Source organism: Kogia breviceps, chromosome 11 (assembly GCF_026419965.1).
Source record: "Kogia breviceps isolate mKogBre1 chromosome 11, mKogBre1 haplotype 1, whole genome shotgun sequence".
Classification (NCBI taxonomy): Eukaryota; Metazoa; Chordata; class Mammalia; order Artiodactyla; family Physeteridae; genus Kogia; species Kogia breviceps.
In genome coordinates this window covers 10,603,822-10,623,210 of record NC_081320.1, presented here as the reverse complement: position 1 = coordinate 10,623,210, position 19,389 = coordinate 10,603,822, and the positions used below count along the sequence as shown (strand labels likewise).

General features: G+C 50.0%; 2 protein-coding genes across 12 annotated transcripts in view; both read right to left on the bottom strand.

Moving 5' to 3' along the window:
• Positions 1–10,317, bottom strand: part of BCL2L11 (BCL2 like 11) — a 46,690-nt gene extending 36,373 nt beyond the window's left edge. For 3 of the 11 annotated variants that reach the window (XM_067007227.1, XM_059079688.2, XM_067007230.1), the window contains exons 1-2: positions 10,062–10,317; positions 7,042–7,436 (exon numbers count right to left, since the gene is read on the bottom strand). In XM_067007227.1, the coding sequence (XP_066863328.1) occupies positions 7,042–7,423 (382 nt within the window). In that variant the 5' untranslated portion in view covers positions 7,424–7,436; positions 10,062–10,317. Of the gene's footprint in view, positions 1–4,192; positions 4,389–5,198; positions 5,255–7,041; positions 7,437–8,370; positions 8,667–10,061 lie in introns of those variants that run through there. The other 8 variants (XM_067007226.1, XM_067007225.1, XM_067007231.1 and 5 more) reach the window with 7 other exon arrangements.
• Positions 10,318–13,416: 3,099 nt separating this feature from the next.
• The window catches only part of LOC136792066 (acyl-coenzyme A oxidase-like protein), a 192,979-nt gene continuing 187,006 nt past the window's right edge, over positions 13,417–19,389 (bottom strand). Inside the window, exon 3 of the transcript XR_010835229.1 lies at positions 13,417–13,562. The gene's annotated coding sequence lies outside the window, so the exon portion shown is untranslated. The remainder of the gene's footprint in view (positions 13,563–19,389) is intronic.

The window sequence follows — 19,389 nt, the reverse complement described above, 5'->3', positions numbered from 1 at the left end:
TGCTTATGGGTTAGAAGACTTAGCATAGTAAAGAGGCAAATTCTTCTCCAAAGTGACTTACAGGTCTACCAAAATTCCTATCAAAATCCCAGCAGGGGTTTTGGTAGGCAAAGACAAGCTTATTCTAAAATTTATATGAAAAGGCACAGGGCCTAGGCTAAAACAATTTTGAAAACGTAGAATAAAGTCTGAAGAATCACTCTACCCATTATAGTGGCTTCATACACAACCACAGTAATAAGGCAGTGTGGTATTGGCAGAGGGACAGATACATCAATTAATGGAACACCAAAGAGAAACTGGAAACAAACCCACACAAACCTGACAACTGATCTCTGACCAAGGTGCAAAGCCGTTAGATTGAAAAAGAAAAATCTTTTCGACAAACAGCGCTAGAGCAACTGGGCACCACAGTCCAAAAGAATAAACACTGACCTAAATCTCATACCTAACACACAAATTAACTCAACATAAATCAGAGATCTAAGTGTAAAATGTAACACTATAAGACTTCCAGGAAAAAAAAGAAAAATCTAGGAAAATAATTTGGGGACTTAGAGCCTGGTGAAGAGTTCTTAGACCGGACACCAAAAGCAGGATCCACAGAAGGAAAAACTGATTAAATGGACGTCATCAAAATTAAAAACTTTTGCTCTATGAAGAGGACAGAAAGACAAGCTACAGATTGGGAGAAGACATTTGTAAATCACATACCTGACAAAGGCCTTGCTTCAGTCTAGAACACGTAAAAACTCTCAAAGCTCAAGAGTTAAAAAAAAAAAATCCAATTAGAAAATGAGTGAAAGACATGAACAACCATTTCACAGGAGGATAGACAGAGGCAAAAAACACACAAAAAATATTCAACATCATTAAAACTACAATGAGATACCATTACGCACAAGTCAGAATGGCTAAAATACAAAATAGTGGTAATACCAAATGCTGGCCAAGATCTGGAAAAAATGGATCTCCCACACATCTCTGATGGAAATATAAAACAGCACAGCCACACTCTGGCAAACTGTTTGGCAGTTTCTTAAAAAACTCGAGTACCGCAGGATCCAACAACTGCACTTCTGGGCATTTATCCCAGAGAAATGAGACTCTGTTCACACAAAAACCCATACAGCACAGTTCACTGCGGCAGTTCTGTTGCCCTGGTGAAGCCTTGGTGGCCAGTCTGATGGGTAACTTCACCAGGAAGACTGTGCCCATGGCCTTCAACTGGCAGCTGCCCAAAGATGTACCCGAGGACAATGTGTAACGTCCAATGCAGGCTGGCAAATGCCCCCCACGTGCCAGCTGTGCCAGGTCCCTGCCAGAGCTGCAAACGGCCCAAACGTCTTTCAACAGGTCAATAGCTAAACTGTAGTACATCTAATACACACAGCATCCTGGGTGGATCTCAAAGGTATTACGCTGAGTGAAAAAAGCCAAGCTCAAAATGTCACATATAGTATGACACGACAGCATACTTGGAAGAACAGAAGTATAGATATGCAGCACAGATTAGTGGCTGTCAGGGGTTAGGGAGCAGGAGGGAGTTGGCTGTGATATACAAAGGTAGCAAGAGAATCCTTGAGATGGAACTGTTCTGGGTCTTGACTGTCACAAACCTACACATTTGATGAAACTGCACACAAGTAAACACACTCCTACACACACAAATGGAATGCATGCGGGATTGGTGAAATCGGCATAAGGCAGCTAGAGTCTATCAAGGTCATGTGCTGGCTATGATACTGTACTATTTAGACAAGGTGTTGCCATTGTGAGAAACTGGGTAAAGGACACACACATAGGTCCTCTCTGGGTTATTTCTTACAACTGCACATGTCAAACTAGAACTATCTCACAATAAAGTCCTTTTAAAGATGTAAAACTTAAAAATGTCTAGACAGCTATCAATTACTAAATTTTGTTTGGAACCAGTAAAGAAAATTTTCCCCCTCTTTCGCCACTCTCTCTCCCCACACAGGACATACGAAGTGAATTTGTTTCTCTTGGTGTCCAAACAAGTGACCCTGGGGGGGGTCTGAAGGCCAGAACCAGGTGTTCAGCAAAGAAGATTCTATCTCTGTCATCAGGCTCCAGGGCACCCTGAGGTGCCCGAGGAACCATATCACTCCGCCTTCCACCTTTTCGAAGCCTGCATGTACCACAGAGTTTAAAGAGGTGAAACAAAACGGATACTCATGTTTGCCTGGAGAACACATCTACGAAGCTCACTTGATGTTTAAGATGCTTACAAGATTAATCACTTTCACCCGTCTAAGTCAACAAAAGCAACCAAAGGAGTAAGTTCCACGGACATGATGTGCTTTGAGTGGAAGAATCAGGTCTGGCTTGCAAAAGCACAAAGCCCGGTCCAGCTCCTCCATCCGCCAGGCCAACCCAAGCATCCTGTTAAAACAGAATGCCAGTGGGAAATCTAATTTGATATTTTTCTAGTACCCACACTTAAAAAAAGTAAAAAGAAACCAGTCCAGTTAATCTCAGAACAAACTTAATGGCCAACATGTATAGGAAAAGATGCTCAAAGTGACTCATCATTAGGGAGCTGCAAATCTAAACCACAACGAGTTATCACCTCACACCTGTTAAAATGTCTATTACCAAAAAGATAAGAGATACAAAAATGCTGGTGAGGATGTGAAGAAAAGGGACACTGTTGGTGGGAATGTAAATTAGTGCAGCCACTGTGGAAAACAGTATGGAGGCTCCTTAAAAAATTAAAAATAGTTCTACCATATGATCCAGTCATCCCACTTCTGGGTACACATCTGAAAGAATGGAAAGCAAGAGCTTAAAGAGACATATGTACATCCACGTTCACAGCAGCATTACTCACAACAGCCAAGAGATGAAAGCAACCCGAATACCCATCGACAGATGAATGGACAAAGAAAAAGTGGTCTACACATACAACAGAATATTATTCAGCCTTAAAAAGGAAGGAAATCCACTTCACACGCTTTAGCAGAGATGACCCTTGAGGACATTATGCTAAGTGAAATAAGCTAGTCAGAAAAAGCCAAATACTCTGCAACTCCACTCATGAGGTACGTAGTTAGGGAGTCATCAAAATCACAGAGGCAGATGGCAAAATGGTGGCTGCTAAGACCTGGGTGGGAGAGAAAAATGCAGAGGTGCTTTACTGGCTACTGAACTTCAGTTTCGCAGGACGAAAAAGTTCTGAGGACTGGAAGATGTGAAGATACTCAACATGACTAAAGGGTACACTTAGAAACAGTTATGATGGTAAATTTTGTGTTTACCACACACACACGAAATATATATATATATATATATAATTTAACTCCCATATTAAAAAATCCCAGCATACAATTAATATAAAAATGACTGAGATACTTTACGTTCTTTTTTATATGCTAAGTCTTCAGACTCCAGTGTGTGTGGACACTGACTGCACATCTCAGTTTGGATTAGTCCCATTTCAAGCGCTCAATACTCACGTGTGGTCTCCCCACCGGGCCTGTGCTGGGCTCGACCGTTACCTGTCACTCCTACCTGACAAACCTTACAGCTGGATCCAAATAACAAAACTGTTTTTTTGACAGGTGTTGGCAGGGTCTTCTTCTTGCAAAACTTTTTGGGAAATCTTTACTTTTCATTTTTTTCACATTTTAATTAAATTTATTTATTTTTAAATTTACTTATTTATTTTATACAGCAGGTTCTTCTTAGTTATTATCTATTTTAAACATATTAGTGTATACATATCAATCCCAATCTCCCCCTTTTGGGAAATCTTATTTGTCCCTGGTCAGCTCTATGGAAAGGGCAAAGGTCAAATGATGCTGAACATCTCCCAAGGAGCTGCAGGACATCATGCCCCTCCCCCCAACCCTACTCTGAGAGCTCACAGCTTAAAAGAGGGGCTGGTAACCAGCTAAAGCAGGCACAAGATGCTGAGGGATGGACGTGAAGAACAGTGCAATTAGCTCCCACCCATGATTTCTGATGTGCCAGGGAACAAGTATAACGTTTAAGTCATTTACCAAAATGACGTATGAGAGTTGTTACTAACTAGCATTCACCTATATCCTGACCTTTCTCGGCTCTGATTTGCAACTGCTTTGACTACATCTTCAAAGCACGAATTTGTACAGAATTTAGTACACATTTATATTAAAAATACACACAGAATAAGCACACTCACCAAAAAGGCAGTCGGCAAACCAATACCTCTGTTGGTGATTCTGATACACCTCGGTTGGTGATTCTGATTCGAATAATCAGCTCTTCGCTGATTAAGAGGGCATTTGTCAGGTTAATCCTCCCAGAGTGTAAACAGAATAAAGTTTGGTGAAAGTGGAAAAACTCTCTCTCTCACAGCTGAATATAACATTCTTTGAATATACCTTCAGAAAAATTGAAGACAAGGGGGGAAAATAGGAAGACGTTTCTAGTACAAACACCCAACTGCTGTACATCCCAGACAAGAATTTACTTTCTCAGTAGAACAAAGTGCAAGAACAAAACTGCTACATACATGCTCTCCACCCCAAGTCACTCAGCAGAAAACTGCTCTGTGGCTAAAGAAAGCCCTAAGGAGGACCTCTTTCTAACCTCACATTTGTGCTGCACTGGTTGAAACCAATATAATGACTTCTTTGTCAAAAAATGTATTTTGCAGTAAATTATCAAAAGCTTCACTGAAGATCTTAATGGACATGGCTGAGTAAGGAGTACTGAACACGGCTATGTTTAGAGAACCCAAATTTACCAACTCAGCATATTTCAGTGGTCGCTGGGCACTGAACTATTTTAAGAATAGCCAGGGAAAAAAGTTACAGACTACGAACGGTACAAATTTTATTCTTTAATTTAACACACTCACATCTAAATCCCCTCCTCCCACCAGCAATTCCTCCCTCCCCACATCCCACCTCCTCCCCCCACCTCACCCAAACAAACCTCGCAAGAACTTAATACTGAAAACTTACCTTGGTGCATTAACTCCAGACAAACCCCTCAGAACTTATCATTTAATCCTATGCATTAAACTCTAAGTTATCACACCAACCTACAGGAATGTAGTTAATAATATAAAATTATACCTCGGGATCCAGTACTTTACACCTCACAGGTAAATCCATAACTTTGTTTAATAATTTAGATTGTGATCTCTCTAAAGCTCTACATCTGCCATCTCAAGTAACGGTGCTTACCTTGTAATTTGCTTGCTAAACGGCACATCACCAAAAAAAAGCATTCATTCCTATCCCTATTAAAAAAAAAAAAAAGAAAAGAAAAGAAAGAAAACAAAACGCTACCTCACTCACTATTCCTGGTTAAGGAAGGAATATTCCAGGGAAGGAGAAACTATTTCCATGCACTAAGCCACCTGATACAGAGATCTGCATGGAAAAACTATAATGGCTTCCAGAGGATCCCTAAAGTACATGGGGTTTTAAACACACACACCATAAGGCCCCATTAGTTCATTTAGTAACTCATTTACTCGTAAGTCCTCATATAGTCAAGAGCATTTTCAAGGGCAGAAAAATATATGCAAGCACCAAGACCTTCTAAGGGTAAAATAAGCTCAGGAGGAGCAATAAGCAATAACTAAAGTAACAGCAATAATAAAACTTCCAGCTCCTTTCCCGAAGGAGGGGTCCTAAGAAAGCATTTAGCAGGAGACTCGCAGCCAACATGTATAGCCGCTGGTATTTTTGTCATCTGCCTGCCACTTCCGAGGTGTGCCCAACCTCTGACAAATGACCGAGGTCCTGAGGTTCTTGCTAACTCTGCAACATGGGGATGGACCTGCACGGTTTACTGCACTGAAGATTATGAAGACTGAAGTCTACGGTATTTGCAAAAGTAAGATTTCTCATGTGTTCCAGCAGTTACGTGGCTACTCTGATGATTTTGTTTTAGTTAGCCTTTGGCATGGTGTCACCTATGTTTTAATAGAATCTATGCTGGATTTCTTAATTGGAAACGCTGCCAATTTACTTGTATCTCTTTAACGCAGAAGGGCTAATCTGGACAAATGGTAAATGAGATTCTAGTGAATCCTGATCAAGACATGAACCTTTTCCACTACTGGGGAACAGCGATTTGAACTGACACACTCACCCCTTGATCAGGGTGGTAAGAACTCTGCATACTCAAAGCCATACCGTGGAGGCTCAAAGGTCAAGTCAAGCCCCCAGATGTTTTTATGTGGCTTACACAGTGCTTTCAAAGTTTTAAACAAGTTGCCAAAGCATCAGGAGATTTGGCATCAAAATCTGCATTCTCGGATTATCTGGTCCTCTAGGAAAACCTACCACCTTGAGACCACACACCCTCACAGCCCCAACTGGGAGCAGCCAAATGGACAAGGGCAAACACTCTCCAAGCTGCCATAATCCCCACCAGGTCGGTTCCCTCACCGATGGGATTGCCAGATTTTTCTAGGCATTTATGTTTGCCACTCCTCCTTCATACTCTGAAACTGTCTTTAATCCCTGAAATAAAGACCCACAATCTAATCTTATTGGTACTATGTCCAAACCCTCCAAGCACACAAAATAAGCCCAAACAGGAATCTAAGTAGAAAACAAAATATTTTCATGGTTCTATGGTGGTAATGCTGATATGAACTATTTCATCTTCTTAAAATGTCATTTTTGAAAATGATTCACTTCTCTCATCCCTTCTTCCACACTTTTGGTTAGGTTATTACTCTATCTGCCGTAACTGATTGAGTCCCTTTCAAGTAGAATGTCATTAATGAGGAAATTTTAGTGGTTAGGACAACATGCCACAGTTAGATACTTTAATGAGGTTCGAGATATACTGCCCAATAGGCTGATGCTTGGACCTCAACTCATCGCTGCCACAAAACTTGGTAACGTGTTTCTTAAATGTTGGTTGGATTTGACGTATCCGTCATTCCCCACCAAACATGGAATATATCTGTCAAAGGATTCTCAAAGGGGGCTTTAAGTGCTACACACAGCCTCTGGACAGAGAGTCAAGCAACCACACGTGCACTGCTGCTCCCCGGGCATTGCTTACCCATCGCACTGAGATAATGGTTGAAGGCCTGGCAAGGAGGACTTGGGGTTTGTGTTGATTTGTCACAACTCATGGGTGCCGGGCTCCTGTCTGTGTCAAAAGAGAAATACCCACTGGAGGATCGAGACAGCAGGGAAGATCTTCTCACGAAGATGAAAAGCGGGGATCTGGTAGCGAAAGGGCCGGGACTGGCCGGTGGGGCCAGTGGGCCCTGCGGGCTGCCTTGGGGGCAGCGGTCCCCTTCTCCTTCGGGATTACCTTGCCGCTCTGTCTGTAGAGAGATGGGGGCCCCAGGCCTGAGCTGAGGAGGCCTTTCGGCAGTCTGCAATTGTCCACCTTCTCTGTCACACTCAGAACTTACATCGGAAGGTTGCTTTGCCATTTGGTCTTTTTTTCTGCAAGGAAAATTAAAACTAGGGTTATCTTAAGCCAAATAATAATTACAACGAATACCTAAATGGACAGACTTTCACCTATTCATGAAAATTTCTTAGAATTAATGCCCAACACTTTAACACTGTCATTGCTTATATAGGAATCGTTTTCCATACGCTCTTCCAAATAATAGTAAAAATAACCTGCATAACAAAGGTAGCATTATCTTTGTTTTTGGGGGGGTGAGGTGGGGAGGAGGGACTAGAAGAACTAAACTCCCTACCACCAAACAAAACACAGCAACAATGTCAATTACTAGTGGAACTAGTGCTCTAACACCACACACACACACACACACACACACACACGTTTTAGGAGAGGCTGCTTGTTTGAGATCTATTCACATGTGCTCTTTGCTCAGGCCCGACTAGAGTAAGTCAGAAACTCCCAGCGGGCTCTGATTTCCCGGGATCAGATACAGCGCTGGAGCCCAGGAGCGGGCGCAGATGCAGCGATTGCAGGCGGCTGGCCGCGTTCCCCGCTCCGGCCCCATTGTTCTGCCGAAAGTGCTGAGGACAGCAAGTCTGGGGAAGGTTTGGCAAGGGCCGTCACTCGTAGTAAGTGCGTCACAATAGAGTTTGTAACTCAGCGCGGCTCGGCCCAGCCGGGCTCCGGCTCTCCGCCCGCCCGAGGTCCCTCCCGCTCCCGGCTCGCGCGCCCCTCCTCCGGCTGCGGGGGGGGGGGGCAGCGCACCACACCGAAGTCGCCGGAACTTCTCCTAAGTACACCCGCACTGTTAGGTGCACACCTTCAAATGGGAGGGGGTCCCCAAAGCCGTCCCCTGGCGACCCCTGCAAAGTCCACAAGTAACTCCGCACGCTAGGCGGCATCGGGGTGTGCGGCTCCCGTACCCCATAGACTCTCCCCTCCGAAGGCAATCAGGCCGAAACTCACGTCCGCCCCTTCCCTTCCGAGTGTCGCGTCGGGGCCGGGGCCCGGCGGCGCCCAGCCCGCGCCCTTCGCCGACCCGGAGCCCCCTGACCGTCAACACGAAGGCGGCCCGGGAGACAAAGCCCGGGACTCGCGGTCGGAGCGCCCGGGGCAGCGGAGAGCCTGCTACTCGCCGCCCGTCCGCTGCCGCGCTCCGCCGGGCAGCTGAGGGCTCCGCACGCCGCGTCTCTGGTCCGCGCTGCCCCGGCCGCAGCCGCCGGGAACATCCTCCGCCTCCTCCCGCTCCTCCCCTCGCGCACTGCGCCCGCCGCCGCCGGCTCCGCCGACCTCCCCGCGCCGCTGGCGCCGGGTGCCCGCGCTCCCAATTGGCCCTCGTGCGGTCGCTCCGCGCCACAGCCAATCGCCTGCGGCGGCGGGGGCGGCGCCTGCCCGACAGGCCGCCAAAGGCCAGGCGATTGTTGACAAACTCGCCTCCGAACGCGGCTCCGGCGGTCGCTGCGGCTGGAGCCGCGGCGAAGGTTTCCGCGGCCTCGGGGCCGGAGGCTTGCCCAGGCTACCCCGCCCCGCCCCTCCGCCAGTCCGGGAGCCGCGCGCGCCTCCGCAGCTCCCGCCGCCCCCAGTAGCCAGTCACCTGGAGACAGAACAGGACCCTCACGGCCGGCCCCAGACTCCAGTCCCAGCAGCCGACACCCCGCCCAGGCCCGCTAAGATGCGGACCCTAAAGGTCACCCCCTCCGCAGCTGTAGCCCCCATCCTCCTCCAACTTCCTCCCTCTTTCTCCCCGTGCGCCACGGGACACGCACCAAATCTGAGCGGCTACCACTGGCCACCGACGCGCATTTCCGCGCGCACACGTGACCACCGCAGACAAGGAACACATCCATAGTCCCATCCCCGGTGTCCGGCGGGCCTTCCACTACCTGCGCCAACCCCGAGTAACAGGCCCCCGAGGGCACGGCACTGCCAGCCAGCACTGCGCTCGGGCACGCCCGAATCGCTAAGACGGTCTGGCCCCACGGTCCGGGCAGGTTAGGAGGCCCCTCTGTCTCTCGCTGTCTGTGGATCGTGCGTCTGGCATCCTCCGCAGGGCGCCCGCATACCGGACAGGACCCCCAGACACGTCCGAGAAAGGACGAACGCAGCAGTTGCCCAAAACGTCGGCCTGAACGAGTAAAAGGAAAAGCCGAGTCCCGTCAGTTTAATCACCATCACTGTTCCATAAACCCTTCACAGCGGGCCCGCGCCCGAGAAAAGCCGAGACGCGAGACCGGCTCGTACCTCGCGGCAGCTACTCGTGCGCCGCCGGGGCGGGCGGCGAGACTTCACGGCTGGGCGCGCAGCCCAGTCCGGAGCGGTGGCCCCCAGCTCCCGGGCCAGTGCGGAGGGCACGCGCTGCCTCTCCCAACCGGCCCGGAGACGCTTCACCACCCCCACGCGCCGCATCCCCGCCCAAGCCGTACTTCGACTAACTGTTCGCAGCCTCGGTGCGGACGACCCCTCCCCAAAGAGGACCTGCCTGGGGAGGGAACTCGACCCTCACTGGTGACCGCCTCCTGCCGCGCGACAAGCCGGACGGGGACGCGCGCCTCTGCCTGCACGTGCGCGGGAAGCGTGCTGGAGGTGGCGCCGTGCTGGCTCCCGCGCCAATCTTCCATCAGTACCCGGCCTGCTCCCCGGGATTCGGAAGTATTTACCTTGCGTTTCTCGGTCCGAGAGTCAGAGTCAGACATTGGGGGTACTAGAGCCAGGGGAAGGGCACCGAAGCGGTGGCGGCGGCGGCGGCGGCGGGAGCGAGGCGAATCCAGCAGTCTGAAGCGATGCTGGCCTCAGAGGGCAGGGCGCTCAGGGCGGCTGAGAGAACCTGGTGACGGCGGCGGCGACGAGGGACGCAGCGCTCGTACAAGCTCGAAACCTGGAGGCTGCGCGGAGCGAAATGAAACCTGCGTGACTTTGCTCCGCAGCTCATGCTAGAGGCCCCGCGCTCGCGCCCAATCACAGCGGGCCCCGCCCCCGCTAAGTCCCGCCCGGCGCGCGGGCTGGCAAGCTCCGCCCCCGCGGCGCCGCTGCCGCCGGCGCTTGCAGGCACGGACAGGTAAAGGCGGGGGTGTCCCTGCTGGGTTCCCAGCTGCGCGCGCCGCCGTCTCTGCCCCTGCCGGGCGTGTTTACTGGAGTGACTTGGGCTGTGGACTGCTCTGTGCGCACCCATCCCCCACCCCAAAGTGTGCCCTCTCCTCTCTTCCCCGCCGCCAACTCCGCCCCCCCCCCCCGGCAATCCAGTGGTGGCCACGGCGTGCGCGTGGAACAGAGGGGGTGCTCCGGGCACACTCGGAGCCAGGCCCGGCCGCTGCCGCCAGCGGAAAGCCTCAGGAGGCGCCCCTGAGCCCAGGCTCTGCCTCGGTAGTTTCTCTCCGCCGCCCTGGGGCAGGCGCCAGGACTGGGTGGGTCCTCGGGAACACGCGGGTCTAAGGGTAAGCGGGGTGTCTCTGAGCTCTCCTCCCTTCCAGATTCCAGGTTGCTCATCTTCCTCGCCCTCGCCTCACGCGGTACTTTTTAGGCGCCCTTTCTAAGCCACCCCACAGGGGCACCTAGTTTTTCTCCCGCGCCGCACCCCCGGTAAGAGGCATATCCTTTGGTGGGGAGTTGAGAAAAGGGCCAGGACGATCCCCGGAGGCGTTTTTTTCCGCAGCCCTGGTGCGAGGCGGGAAGCGAGTGAGCGCAGAGCAGGTGAAATAGGGAAATGAAAAAAGAACTCAAAAAAATCATTTTAAGAAAAAAGAACTGAGAAGAGTCGTGGCCTCCAGGTGGGAGAGAGGATGGTGCCTCCACTTGGTTGGGATACTCGAGATTTGTTGGGCTCTCAGAGAACCGTCCAGGAACCGTCCTTGGGCGTGTTACGGCCAGAGAAGACAGCGCCGAGGGCTTCGGACGGCGCCGTGGAGAGCAGTAGGGAGAGGGCAATACCTCCCACCCTTTCTCCCTGCGAGTCCCCATCCCCCTTGTCCATCCCCCTTGTCCTTTGTGTCCGAAGGCCCCACTCCCGCTCCTTCCCCGGAAGACCAAACTCCGTGAACACCCTGGCCCTCCTCTAGGTCCGCACCCCTATCTGACATTTAAATGCGTCCTGCATTCCCACTTCTGACCTTTCCTGGGCTCCCCTGGTTTTGAGAGGCCCGCAGCGGAGTAGTGGGGGGCAAATCGGTTGGGAGGTGGAACATCCCGCCGCGGGAGAGACCAGGCTAGATGGACTACTGACTCAATTTAGGGGCCTCCCTAACCGGCACCTCAGAAGGGTGCCTCGGTGCAGAGAAGCAAGAGAGTGACGAGTTGTCCCGCCGTCTGGCCACCTTGGTCAACTTTTATGTTTTGTAAGCAGATAACAGAACGTCTGCGTGGCAACACAGCCCCAGGTCAAAGTCTTCTCAGCGCATCCTCCCGGGAGTCCTTAGCGACGTGAAGGAGGCCTCGAGAACGCGCGCCGGGCTCCACCTCGGGGATTTCGCTGCAGGAGGGGAAGGACGTGGGTGTGGATGTGGCGAAGTAGACGCAGAGGCGAGAGGTCTACAGTGCCCGCATCTGGAGCTCTCCCGTAAGTGGTTATAGGTGGCGGCCGCAGGCAAACTCTGCGCCTTAACCGCCTATCGTGGCACCCGGGGAACAGGGAGCAACCAGCTGTGCGGGAGAAGAGCCCCAAACCCGCCGCGCGGCCGAGTGCTCCGCGCTCTCCGTGGAGTTGGACGATGCAGACAGGGACCGGAAAAGAACCACACAGAAAAAACCCTGATGGTTGTCTTCTGCTTCTGTGCAGCTCCGCCGCCCCCGCGTCGTCTGCTCTAGTGACCCTGTGAACACACCCACACACCCACAAAAGGAGTCGGGCAAAGCAACCGTCTAAATGCTCTTATTTGGGGCACAAGTAGGAGGTCGGCTCGGAGGCGGCAGTTCGTGCAACCCAGACTGTGCTGGGGAGCTTCGGCCAAGCGCCTGGCATCGGGTGACCACGATCCCTTTCCGCCCTCTCACGCAGAGTCCGAGTCTAGAGCAGGGCGCGTGGGCGTTAGGTCTCCGCTCCGGTCCTGGATGTCGCCTTTGCAGACACAAGCAGAGCGGTGTCCCCTCCTGCCTCCTCCACGAGATGTGGAGAGGGAGAACGGAGGATGGCTTGGACTGAAAGCAAGAATGAAGTCGGGCGACATCTACGGCCCTCGCTGGAACCACAGGCGTCGCCGGCGTGGTCTCTCCAAGTTCTGAAACCAACTTAACTGCAGTGTATCGCCCCGCTCCAACTCCCCGTCCTCTGCAAGCAGCGGGAACCTTCCTAACGCTTAATATCTTTATTCAACTTCATCTGTATCTTTGCTCGTCTCAAGAATAGATTACACATTCATTCGGTCAAAACATTTTCTGCGCTTTGTCTTGCGGTCCCTCCGGAAGCTGCCTGCCCTGGAGGGACGAGCCCGGGTTCGTGCTTTGCCCAGAGCAAAACTCCAGGCTCACACTTCCCTCTCCCCTCTCGTGTATTTCCTCGCGGAGCCCAAGGGGGCTGGAAAAGCATCGCTTGCTGGACTGAACCTCTGCCCGCGGGTGTTTGATTTTCATAGTTTTATTTCTTTCCACCCAGCACAACAATCTTCCCATATCACTGGGAATCTGAGTCACCACTGACAACGGGAGGCCTTTGGTGGCAACCGGTTCTGGAGCGCGCTCGAAGGGGAGCCCACTTTGTCTAGGGGGATCTGGTGACTTAGGCGGCAGAGGGCACGGCCCGGCCAGTCGTGGTTACAAGGAGAGGATAAAACGCCACACTCTCGGGGCTGCCACCTGGCTCCCTTTCCCAACAGCCAAAGTGCGCCTCGCCAGCCTCAGCGGGACCCCCACTGCGTGACCAAAATCCCTGAGGGCCGCGGCCCAGCACGTGCCAGCCGGCCTTGAGCTCCAGGCGTCTGAGAAGCGTTCTGGCAGCTGCCGGCGGGCCACCACCCTTCCCCCCACCCCCGCTATAAGTTGGCTCCCAGCTTGGGCCGCGGAGACCGCGCTCCTTCCCGGGCCAGGGGATGCTGCGATGCTGGGTAGAAGGCCCAGGAGGCCATCGGGTTGGCGATTCCGGCGATTGGTGCGTGGAGGGAGGTGTGTGGGATGTTAAAGGCGGAGATCACCCTCAGGGCATCATCCTTCAGTGAGTTGTACAAATAGAGCAACTGCAAAACACGACACAAAGAGATGTGCTCACTCTTCGCGATTTGGTGCCAGCGGCTTTTACGCCCACCCCCGAAGCCCCGGCACACCGAGCAGCCGCCGACGCTAGTTTCCCTTCCGATTTCCTGGGACCCAGGAGGATAGAGGCTGTTGGTCACCGTCACAAGCCTTTCTCATCTTAGAAATTCCTAACTCTGACAATTAGTCTGGCCGAAGCCCGCTTATTCCGTGAAGGGGTAGGGGTGGGCTCCAAGTTAGCTGGCAGCCGGAGACCAAAATCAGAGAATTGATCAACTTTCCCCTTTCCAGCCCTTCTCTCCCCTCCGATCCCCTTCCCCCCACCTCTCCTCCAGTTCTTTCCCTTTTCCTCCATTCCACCTCTGGAGTGCCTGGGGTGCCACCCTCTGGCGTACAGAGGCAACTGAACAGGAAGAGCATCAGAACAGGTGAACCAGAGAAGACGTGCCCCAGTTCTATAGGGACTAGCACCTCCCACCCATGGCTGGCAGCAGGCCATGTTTCCTGAAACACCAGCACAACGGGACCGGGACCGGGGGACCAAGACCAGGCACTGGCACCTTTGTGTGCCTTCCACCTGGCTGCTGCGGGAAATCTACCTGTGGGAAATTAGCACAAAAGAACCCCACTGACACCCTCCATGTTCTGACAACCTCTGGAAGGCACGGATAAGTCTTCCTTGCCGAAGGGAGAGGGAAATGCAGCCCAGTGATTTTGGAGGAGCTGCATTGAGTGTGTTTTTATTTCATTTCCCATGGTTTAGGTGGCAGGAGAAAGAAAAAAAAAAAAAGCTCTCAAAAATAAGATTGTTTTCCTAAACCTTGACAAGGGCAAGACAGAAGAACTGCTTTCCTTTCCACTTACCAGCTACACACTTTACTCCTCCATTTTTCAAGTTTTCAGCCAGCCGTAAATTTCTTTCGTTCACCAAATTACAGTTAGCCCCCAGGTTTTTATGGTTCATTTTTATGGTTTTAAATACATCACTTAACACCAGCCCCACCTGTGCCCTCATGGTGGTGGTCATCGCTGAGCCGCACTAATGCTGTTAAGACTACACATCTTTGGGCTTCCCTGGTGGCGCAGTGGTTGAGAGTCCGCCTGCCGATGCAGGGGACACGGGTTCGTGCCCCGGTCCGTGAGGATCCCACATGCCGCGGAGCGGCTGGGCCCGTGAGCCATGGCCGCTGAGCCTGTGCGTCCGGAGCCTGTGCTCTGCAACGGGAGAGGCCGCAGCACTGACAGGCCCGCGTACCGCAAGAAAAAAAAAAAAAAAAAGACTACACATCTTTGCAGCAGTTCAAAACTCCATTTCAGGTGTTCAGAGACAATGAGAGTTGGGCCCCCCAAAGAGGGGTGGGGTAGGGTGGGGGAACAGCATGAATTTTAATAGTCCAACAATCCATCTTCCCTTGCAGCGTGCTCTATTACATCAGTAATTTCTAATGAAAACCTTCATTCTTTACACACTGTGGTTAAGCATCATCAAATCAGTACTGAAAAGTCTTTGATCATATTTGCAAGATGCACTATGATGAACTTTCACTGACCAAGATTTCAAAGTTTGTAATTAATACTCCTGACAAATCCCTGACTAATCTGTCAACTCTCAATGTCTCTACACACACAGTTCAAAACCAGGCGATGGTGTACAAATCCCTAAACTCTCCACGTATTGTAATATCATTATTCAAGACAATTTTTCCTTTGGGTTAGCATTATGAAACTCAACCAGTTTTGTCATCTATTCCGCAACAGGGGAAATTCAATTATTCGAATGAGCGCTGTGTGCAAGAGAATATGGGTTTGGTCTGTCTGAGGCCGAACACAGAATAACGGTCCAGAGGTAGAAATTACAGGCGGCAGGTTTCTATTCGATATTTTTACACCTCTAAGAGTGAGAATAAAGTAGATCTTTTATGAAAAAGGAATCCAATGGCTGGTGAAAAAGAGTGTTTCCTTGCACATAAGTGTTCAGGGACCAAACCCTCCAAAGACCCTCTAAAGAGGAATACTGGATTGACTGAGAAGACTGTTGATTGCTAAGATTCTTTCTAAACCTGAATTTCCGGGGCTGTGTGAAAGAGCCCTCCTTCTTGCTTTCTCCGTGTGTCACAGGCTGCAACACGAACCCACGATGATTACTGTCCAGGTGGAATGATCAGGCATCATTCCTATTATAGGGCGTTTGACTCTGATCCCAGGTAGCCTCCCACCTCTGCCTCTGGGGACGATAATAATAGTGATCATTCTTCTACTTACAAAGTATGTACTGTAGTCCACCCTGTGTTAGGGGTTTGCTGGGCACTGGAGTTAGAGGAGCACACTGCAGAGACAGGCCGCCTACCTCGTGCAGTTATTGAGCCGTTGTAGAGATTTTTTACAAATACGATCTTCATACAAAGTAAACTTAGGTAACTACTGTAGCATTGATTAGTACTCAATTCCAGCATTTCCTTATTACCAGAGAGCCCTTTGGGACTTAGCCAAGTACTATACAAGTTTAGTTTTCTTACCAAACATATACTTCCATACTGTAAGCATAAAAAATGGTACATACTGTAGCCACCTTCCCTCACCCCATCCTGCCAGTATGTGAGCCAACTGTGCTGGATAAAGCACCCCAAGCCCACCCATCTCTTTACAAAGAATACTCACCGGCTTTTGAAAAAACGTCAATGGAGAAGTGCCCTTTAAAAGTAAGAGAATATGAACAAGTTATAAATTCTTGCAGAAAATGTTTAAAAGGACAGCCCCAAAGCAAGGGAAGTACTGGTCTAAAAATAAGAACATGAGATCCATTCGAAGTATCCAGGGAGCAGGAGTTGAGAATGTCTACTTTAAAAAAACAGGAAACAGCCCAAGAGGGAGGGCCAGTATGTGGATATGTGAATATGTGGATTTGGGGGGAGGGATTTATAACATCGGTTTTGCCTCCCATCCCCACCTGGTTGCAGTAGATTAGTTTTTTCTTCCTCTTTCTGACTCTCCCTGCTTTCCTTCTTCCAGCTGGGAGAGCAGGATGGCCTAGGATGGGCAGTGACTACGCTTTACAGCCCTCTAAACAAACTCTATTTTTCCATGGTGTTGGCGTGAGTTATACAACAGACGCCCAAGGTGCGAGGTACCCGGTGTGCTTACAACACCCCAGCTATTCCTAAGACTCTGTGCAGAGGTTTTCCTGCCTCTTCCCATATCCCCACATCTCTGTTCCCAGTACCAGATGACCTTATGCTGTTCTGTGTTTGTGTAAAGTCCCTTACCCCAAGTTGAAATGTCCCTTAATTAGCCCCTTTCTTGCTTGGGCACTGTGAGAGAGTCTTTTTCTCCATCCCTTGAATCTGGGCTGCCTTGTGACTTGACCAATAGAAGGTGCAGAAAGTGATACTGTGTGAGTTTCAGAGCTTAGGCCTCAAGAAGCCTTGCAACTCCTGCTCTTGCTTCCCTGGGACCCTGAGACCCCTTGCTGTGCAGAAGCCCAGTCTGTTGGAGGATGGTGAGAGGCTATGTGGAGATGGACCGAGGTGCCTTGGCCAAGAGCCAGACCCACTGCTAGATACGTGAGTGAGGCCCTCGGGCCTGTTAAACTCGGATGACTGCAGTGGCCCTGCCTAAGACCAGCTGAAGAACTATACTAGAACCCAGGTTGCCTACTCACAGAATTGCAAGAAATAAACAACTGTTATTTCATGACACTAAGTTTCAGGGTTGTATGTTACACAGCAACAGGTAACTGAAACCAGAAAAAATTGTAATTCAAATTGCCATCCATTGGGGCTATCTGTAGCTGCACTTCTACCTTCTTACCTTAGTTATCTGAGGACAGTGCTATAATTGTACAATTAAAGCTGCTGACAGGTGTAGCTGACAATAGGCTTAATGGAAAAGAGAGAATGTCAGTCCTGAAAGAATAGCTTATAAAGCCAGATGAGTGTCCAGTTAGTGGGTATCTGGGAGAGAATTTGAACAGCAGGCTGGAGGTCTCACTGCAGGCCACCACCTAGCCCACTTCCCTAGTGCAGTTTAGAAGGCAAATCACCAGGACTTGCCTTATAACCATCTCCCACTCCTTCAGCATCTCTGTGAGGGGCTTTAGCCTCCAACATAAATCCTCAGTACAAGCAAGTGTCAAGGATGGGGAAAAAAGACATAAAATATTTGCAACTAGGGATCCCAAGTCTTGTAAATGCTTAAGTTCTCCTGTGCCATTAGTAGAGGGAAACAGATGGGGTCTGGTCAGGCCAAGCCAGAGGCACCCTGTGTGATGGACGGCTGCCTCTTTGTCACCTCACTTCACCAAGACTGCAGTGTTTCCTGACTCCCAGAGATGTCTTAAACAAGGATGGCCAGCAGGTGTTCATCTCCAAGGCCTGGAGTCTGTCTACTCTAGAGTGCGGGTGACAGGTCTGATCCCCAAAGTGGCTGAGAGGATGGAATGAGGTACTTATGCGAAGGCCACAGTGTAAGCTGCAAAAGGCAGCAAAGCAGAAAGTTATCAACTCTTTATCCCCCAAAACCATTATCAAGGCCTCTAAAAGCTTCCAAGAAACTCATATCCAGGTAAGTTTCAATGCGAATCTCTCCACTTACACATAAACTCGGGGGGCTGAGTTGACAGGGTGTGAAATCAGGCATGGGTACATGGATGCATGACTTGCCACTTCTATCTGGTTGGATTTCTCTTTATTCTGTGATGCCTAAATTTTCTCATTTAAAACAGCTGGAAAGAGCATCCTCCTTAAAGATGAAGGTATACATCAACACCTCTGTTTTGCAACAACTGAGTTGTGGACTCCACTTGGGAGAGGATGGCGGCGTGAAAGTGACAAGCTGGGGAACAGGTACAGAGACCCCTTATCGTACGATTCGACCCCTCTGAGCTGTCTGAAACCTTTCATAACAATGGGTGCACGCGCATGTGTGTGAAACAACATCAGAATGTATTGCTTCTTTTCAGTGAACCACCTTCTCCAAATAGTTGAAAATGTTAAATGAAATGGGTATCGGGGGTATCAGCACACATCCCTCAGGCACACCTCAAACATGAGAAAGGTCGATTCATCTTTGTGGTCTGTCTTCATCAGCCATGGAAAAGTCATCCAGAGTTCCTCCGCTCTATTTATTTTTATCCTGGAATCTGGTTCGAGAACCCCCTCCGCTCTTTTCCGTAGCCCCTTTATCCAGACCCCCATTACGTTCTCTAGATTCTTACCTTCCTCGAGTATTTTTTGATCTGATCATTCTTCTTCCCCAAAGCCTGGAATCACGTCCACCTGCTTCTCAGGTTAAGGTAAAATGACCGATTGTGAACTTGAGTCCTTTAGCAGCACTCGATGTTTTGAGTTCCCATAACCAGTTTCCGCATCCACCATCCAAGCACAATCTGCACTTCCTACTGGGCGCCAAGGAAACTTACCTTGCCTTCCACACGACACCCTTCACTACCGGGATCTGGACCACGTTTCCGTTCTCCCTCACTTGACGCCCTGCAACTGAACAAGGTCTCTTCTGTACTTGGTTACAGATTTACTGCCTTTGTAAAGCCATCCTAAAATACTTGCTACGTTAGTCGAAAGAACCTGGACAGGTCATTTCATTTTGCCAAGCCTCAGTTTCTGCATCTGTAGAAAGAGAATATTATCTCTCTCTTAGGGTTTTGTATGGGTTAAGTAATAAATATGTAATAATATATTTCTATTATATAATAATAATAATAATAATAAAGCATTTAGCATTACTGCCCTTGTCACATAGTAGGTACTAGCTAGATACTGATTCCCTCCATTTGCTTTCTTTTTTTACTTTTATTTG